Source organism: Amblyraja radiata, chromosome 18 (genome assembly GCF_010909765.2).
Source record: "Amblyraja radiata isolate CabotCenter1 chromosome 18, sAmbRad1.1.pri, whole genome shotgun sequence".
NCBI lineage: Eukaryota > Metazoa > Chordata > Chondrichthyes > Rajiformes > Rajidae > Amblyraja > Amblyraja radiata.
Genome location: NC_045973.1, coordinates 30,076,446 through 30,083,541, shown reverse-complemented (window position 1 = coordinate 30,083,541; position 7,096 = coordinate 30,076,446). Strand labels below are relative to the sequence as shown.

The following is a 7,096-nucleotide window of genomic DNA, read 5'->3' as shown; positions in this document are numbered from 1 at the left end:
CATGGGCCAAGTTTGATTATAATCTGATTTTCATTTATGAATATACTAAGATCATTCTTGTGTTGCACCTGTTTATCAGAGCCTGGCTCTACTGTGGAATGTAATTAGGAATGTAATTTAGCCTAACCTTATTCATAACTAATCCAATTTAAAGCATAAATATTGCACTTAAGTGTAAGTTAAAAGACTCGCTACAAAATGCACCAGATCCGTACCGTGGAGGGGGGATACCCCCCTCCCACACCCTTTCCCCCTCCCACATCCTTCCCCCGCTACCCCCCCCCCCCCCGATCGCTACGCTCCCTCGGGCTTGGTCTCTCGCAATTTGTCACTCCCAACACTCACCCAATGTTGGCAGCCCTGCTCAGCGGGTCAGGCAACATCTGTAGAAGGAAAGGTTAGGTTGTAAAAATACAAAGTGCTGGAGTAATTCAGTGGGTCAGGGTAAAGCACAAAGTGCTGTATAATTTGATCTAGAATTGTTCCATCCCCCTCCCTAAATATTCCAGCTACAATGTCCTTCTCCATCGTAAATACAGATAAGGGTTATTTATTTAAGATCTCAGCTTACATATTCTGTCTCCTCACACTTTGTCACTTTGCCTACTCCTTCGCAGTTTGCACTCCTGTCTCTTAATACTATTGTAAAATGCTTGGGGACTTTCCCTTTTCATGCCTATACATGGCAGAAACCAACCATGTTTCACATTGAGTCAAGGCAGCAGCATGCATTTGCCATGTCGCAGATGTACCGTAACTACTGAAGTGTTTCACCCTACGGGAAACCACCTTGCCTCTCACTAACACCTTATAATGGAGACACAGACAAAAGACTGCAGATGCTGGAATCAGGAGCAACGAACAATCCCCTGGAGAAACTCAAAAGTGTGAGCAGCAAATGTGAGGGGAAAGGATCCGCCCCTATATGTCGACAATTCCTCACCCCCTGCAGACAAGAGAATCAAAAGCGTGTGATGGTCATATGCACCCGAACCAGGACAATGGAATTCTCACTTGCCACAGCTTTACAGCCACATTCAATGCAACAGCACAATGAATAAATATGCAATACATTTTCAGTTATTCCAGGTAAACCAGACCCTGATAGTGCAACCCAGAGTTTGCTGACATCTGACCTCAGGTGCCCTCTGCGTGGAGTTTGCACGTTCTCCCTGTGACTGCGTGGGTTTTCTCCGGGTGCTCTGGTTTCCTCCTACATTCCAAAGGCATGCAGGTTTGTGGGTTAATTGGCTTCTGTAAATTGCCCTAAAGGGCCTGTCCCACTTTCACGACTTAATTCAAAACCTCTGCCGAGTTTAAAGGACCTTAAAAAAAAAAGATTGTGGTAATCTACGAACTCCTTCGACCTTCCATGACTATGTTCACAAACTCCTATGGACTCCTACGAGTATGTCTACGAATTCCCACGACTATTTCGATGCCCTCCTTACGAGTAAAAAGTTGTAATTTCTTTCATCCCGACCACTTTTTTACTCGTGGACATTTTTTATTGGGCTGGAAGAAAAGTCCCGACGTACCTGATGCCACGAGTACGTGCGTCTGGCATAACGAGCCGCTACGATATATCTACGAACTCCTACGGACTCGTTACGAACATTCTGCGAGTTTGAATCAAGGGGAAAACTCGGGAGAATTTGTGAATAACTCGTGAAAGTGGGTCAGGCCCTTTAGGGTGTCGGATAGAACTAGTGTAGCTAAGAACAAACGACACAAAGTATGGAAGTAACTGAGCGGATCAGGGAGCACCTCTGGAGAACTGTAGAAGGGTCAGACTTCTTCAGACTCAAGAAGGATCCTGATCTGAAACGTCACCTATCCATGTTCTCTAGAGATACTGCCTGACCCGCTGAGTTACTTCAGCACTTTGTGTCTGAAGAAAAGTCCCGACCTGAAATGTCACCTATCCATGATCTCCAGAGATGCTGCCTGACCCGCTGAGTTACGCCAGCACTTTGTGTCTTTTTTTGTAAACTGGCATCTGCAGTTCCTTGTATCTAATAATAATAATAATAATAAATTTTATTTAATGGGCGCCTTTCAGACATCTCAAGGACACCTTACATAGTAATCGGAATAAAAACATATAATCGGAATAGAACAGGTAAAAAAGACATCACAGAGACACAAATTAAAAACAGAATTCAATCCAAAAACAGAAAATCAAAAATACAGGGTCTAAGGTTCATATTAGTCTGGTGCTGAGGTGGGGTTGTGGTTAGTGTTGTGCAGGGTGGTTGCAGACCCCAGTGCTGCTCGACTTGTTGAGTTGCTCCAGCAGATTGATGCTGCAGCTTATTTTTATGCTAGGGCTCAAATCGAGAGTCGTTGTGAGTGGAATTTTAGTCTGCATCGTAGATGCTGATTTATGCTCAATAATAATAAGCAACAGATCTGAATTCCAATCTCTTTCAAATGTAGATCATTACCTCAAGCAAGCCAGAGGGAAAATTAAAAAGGATGCCAAGTTATTGAGGGGAGTTGATAATTGGAAACTGGAGCATCCTGTTTGTGCATGATTTAAAGATCCCACAGCACTATCTCGATGAAGAGGAAGAGATTTATCCTTGATGTTCACCCTAATATTTATCATTCACTCGAGATCTCAAGATCAAGCCATTAGACCAAAGCTATTTTGTGAGAGCTTGCTGTTATGGAATTTAATTGCAGTGGATGTTAGATGCTTTATGACATGAAAGGCACAAGTTCAAACATTCTCTTCATGCTGTAATATGCCTGCCTTCACCAGTCGGGGCGTTGAGTACAGTATGAAGAAGTGTCTCGGCCCAAAATCTCACCTGTCCATGTTCTACAGAAATGCCGCCTGACCTGCTGAGTTACTCCAGCACTTTGTGTCCTTTTGTATATTAACCAGCACATGCAGTTCTTTGTTTCTAGATCAATAACTTAGTTGTTACAGTGAAAAGTCTGGGAAAAAAAGTCTTGATGAGGCATCGCCTATTAGGGAGCCTGGAACAGACTCAATTGTTCAATGGGTTGGGAAGGAAAATAATCTTTGTGAAGCCGATAATCCATTTGGCGCTGCGACTTTTGTCTGCATCGGTGCAAAACAGGGCGCTGTTCCTTGAGGCTGATTTTTTGTTTTTATTTTAATTAGGAACTGGTTAGCCTGATTCTGTCAGAACTTGCCACAGATGAAAAGGATCATTGGCACAGTTTCAATCAGACATCCGGCCCTGTCTTCCTGGAAGTTGGGTGTGGATCGGGTGCCATTATCCTGAGCTTGTTGAATTCCTTCAAGCAGGTAGGTGCTGCCAACATCTTTATTTAAACCCTCTTTATTCACATATTTGAACTGAAACATAGTCAACAAAATGTTAGTGGCATACAGCGGCGCAGCTGGTAGACCTGCTGCCGTACAGCGCCAGAGACCCCGGGTTCGATATTAACCTCAGGCATTGTCTATGCGGGGTTTGCACATTCTCCCTGTGACCACGTAGGTTTACTCCCAGTGCTCCGGTTTCCTCCCATGTCCCATAGACGTGTGGGTTTGTATGTCAATTAATCTCTGTGAAAGGGGTGCAGATACAAACATGGGATGATATAGAACTAGTGGGGTGGGAAATTGCAACCCTCACGTGGTCCGCCCTGTTTCGACGAATGCAATCAACCTGGCGTGCACAATCAAGTAAGATCAAATAGAACAAGTTGTCCTACAACTTTAGGCTGTGCACGCCATACGCAAGAAGAAGATATAGAACTAGTGTGAACGAGGTATTGATGGATGGTGTGGACACGGTGGGCTGAAGGGCCTGTTTCCATGCTGTAGATTCAGCGACGGTTTCTTTCCAGCTGTTACCAGGCAACTGAAGCATCCTATCCCCAACTAGAAAGTAGTCCTGATTCGAGACTCTCGGACTATCTTTAATCGGACTTTACTAGACTTTACCTTGTTGGTCCCTTTATCCTGTGTCTGTAAACTTTAGAAGGCTTGATTGTAATCGTGTATAGTCTTTCCGCTGACTGGGTAGCACGCAACAAAAAAGGCTATTCACTGTACCTCAGCACACGTGACTATGGTAAACTAAAATTAAATTTAAATTAAAGAATAAGCGGGAACGGGGGATGGATGGCCGGTGTGGACTCGATGGGCTGAAGGGCCTGTTTCCATGCTGTATCTTTCAATCAATATTAACATTTAATTTTCTCATTTTTCTCTAAACTGTTTGAAAATAACCATGCTAGTTGTCACCTATCTGATTCTTTCAAATTAAAATTAGAATTAAAGTAAAATTAAATTATGATTTGAGCTTATACCTTATGATGATACTTAGGCAACAAGATGTTGTTGTTAGACAACAACAGGGTGATCATGGTGGCGCAGCGGTAGAGTTGCTGCCTTACAGCGAATGCAGCGCCGGAGACCCGGATTCGATCCTGACTACGGGTGCTGTCTGTACGGAGTTTGTACGTTCTCCCCGAGACCTGTGTAGGTTTTCTCCGAGATGTTCGGTTTCCTCCCACACTACAAAGACGTACAGGTTTGTGTTAATTGGCTTGGTAAATGTAAAAATAAATTGGCCGTAGTGGGTGTGGGATAGTGTTAATGTGCGGGGAGTGCTGGTCGGCGTGGACCCGGTTGGCTGAAGGGCCTGTTTCCGCGCTGGATCTCTCAACTAAGCTAAACTATACTAAAGATTTTGTTAACAATGAGTGGAGCTGGAGGTTATCAAGTCTGGCATGATTGTTAAATCTCCCACTCTATACCAGTGGTTCTTAAACCTTTTGGCCCCACGACCCCATCAGACATTCTTGGTCACTACCGTGACCCCCGAAACAAAAATTGAAAAAAAAACAGCCCGATTTATTGGAACATGTCAGCCGATACTCTGTCAATTGCTTCGCAGCCATCAGGCGATCAAAACAAGGATGAATGCTCGACAGGCAGCACCTCATGTCAGCGTCAATCACAAGCCTATTGCATGGTCGGATGCAGATCCGGCTTCAAAGCCTTCGTGAAGGATGTCGCTCCCCATGTCTCCCTCACCCACTGCATGATACATCGCCATGCTTTAGCGATGAAGACTATCCCTCCTGATCTTTGAGAAGTGCTTTCGGATGTGGTGAAGATTGTGAACCACATCTGAGGGAGCGCAATAAACTCAAGAATCTTCAAAGCGATGTGTGAAGAAATAGGCGCCGATTTCACTGTTCTGATATTCCGCGCAGAGGTGCACTGGCTTTTGCCTGGTAAAGTTCTCAATCGTGTGATTCAACTTCGAGAGGAAATAGCGCTGTTCTTGGAGATAGGGTGTATCTTGGAGATGAGATCATCCCCAATCAGTACCCCGTTCCTGCCTTCTCCCCATACCCCCTGACTCCGCTATTTTTAAGAGCCCTATCTAGCTCTCTCTTGAAAGCATCCAGAGAACTTGCCTCCACCTGAGGCAGAGAATTCCACAGACTCACCACTCTCTGTGAGAAAAATTGTCTCCTCGTCTCCGTTCTAAATGGCTTACCCCTTATTCTTAAACTGTGGCCCCTGGTTCTGGAATCTGTGTCCCATCTTTTTTCCTTCTACTTCTCTCCCCATTATACTTCTATTTATTGATGATTGAAAGATACTGCAGGTCCTCCAGCAACACTGCCTGGCCCAATGAGTCACTCCAGCACCGTGTGTCTTTTGTTTTTGGTGTATGTTGCATGACTTTGTCCGATTGAATGCTTTGCTTTGCAGAGTTTGGCTGTGGCCGTGGATAAAAGCCCTGAAGCTGTCAAACTTACCAGAGAAAATGCGGAGAGGTAAGTTATAGGAGCAGGATTAGGCCATTCATCCCATCATGTTTACTCCACCATTCAATCATGGCTGATGTATCTATCTTTCATTTGCCCCATCTGAACACGCACCCATTCCTCCCTCTCCTCCTCCTCCAACATTCTTTCCTCTGGCTTCACAATTTACAACTGTTCATTCTGTCTGTCTCGCACCTTTTATCCCTGGAGGGCACAAAGTGCTGAAGCAACTCAGCGGGACAGGCAGCATGCCTGGGAGAACAAGGGAGAGCATCTGTTGGCCCTTGCTTCTTAATAGGTTGCAGTCAATTTCCCTCCCACTACTAAACTCCAGTGGATACATGCCCAGACAGTCCGATCTTTCCTCATTAAACAGCCCCCACATTCCAAGTATTCTTTTCAGAACATTTGCATCTTCAAGTGCTGCCAAGGGGCAAAGTGTGAGTTTTATTAAATGTAGACACAAAGTACTGGAGTAACTCAGTGGATCAGGCAGGATCTCTGGAGAACATGGGAAGGTGACGTTTCAGGTCGAGACCCTTCTTCAACTCTGTCACAAGGCTGTGCTAGAACCAGCCTCATTCACAAAACAGCAACAAAGGTTTTGTCATCCTCTTGAGCGTCTAAGGCTACGTGGTTTGTACGATATGGGACTCTGTGTAAATTAAACAATGTAAATGATTTTATTTAAGGCAGAGAAAGCTATATGATCTGAAGAAGGGTCCCGACTCAAAATGACACCTATCTATGGTCTCCAGAGATGCTGCCTGACCCGCTGAGTTATTCCTACATTTTGTGTGGGGTTTTTTTGTCTATATGTTGGATTGGATTTTTTTTAATCAAATTTTTTTTAAATTAAATATCTTAATTTTGCATTTTAAATATGCTATCTCTTGGTTTCTTAGCCTTCTGTAGATTATTGGATGTTAAGATGACAGTGTGGTAGAATGTATACATACCAAGTCAAGTCAAGTTTATTTGTCACATACACATACAAGATGTGCAGTGAAATTAAAGTGGCAAAAACTACAGAACAGAATAGAACAGAACCAGTATTTACATTTTAGAATAAAAAATTTAAAAAAAGACACAACACAACAGTAAATTAGTAAATTAGTCCCTAGTGAGATAAGAGATGCAAATTAGTCGCAGTAACTAGAGACAGGGGAGGAAATCCCGGGGGGGGGGGTAGAGGGGACACGTCCCCCCCATGTTTTGAGAGGTGGGGGACATCCCCCCCAAGTTTTTGTCATCCGGATTTTAAAATCTCCGCTTTCCGCGAGACAGTGTAGGTGGGACTGCTGATGGAGGTGCCGATTGGACG

The 7,096-nt window shown here is 44.1% G+C and overlaps 1 protein-coding gene across 3 annotated transcripts in view; it reads left to right on the top strand.

Annotated features, from left to right (window-relative positions):
* hemk1 (HemK methyltransferase family member 1) overlaps positions 1-7,096 on the top strand; it is a 74,088-nt gene that overhangs the window by 37,046 nt on the left and 29,946 nt on the right. For all 3 annotated transcript variants that reach the window (XM_033037023.1, XM_033037024.1, XM_033037022.1), the window contains 2 exons: positions 3,137-3,283; positions 5,717-5,781. In XM_033037023.1, coding sequence (XP_032892914.1) covers positions 3,137-3,283; positions 5,717-5,781 — 212 coding nt within the window. The remainder of the gene's footprint in view (positions 1-3,136; positions 3,284-5,716; positions 5,782-7,096) is intronic.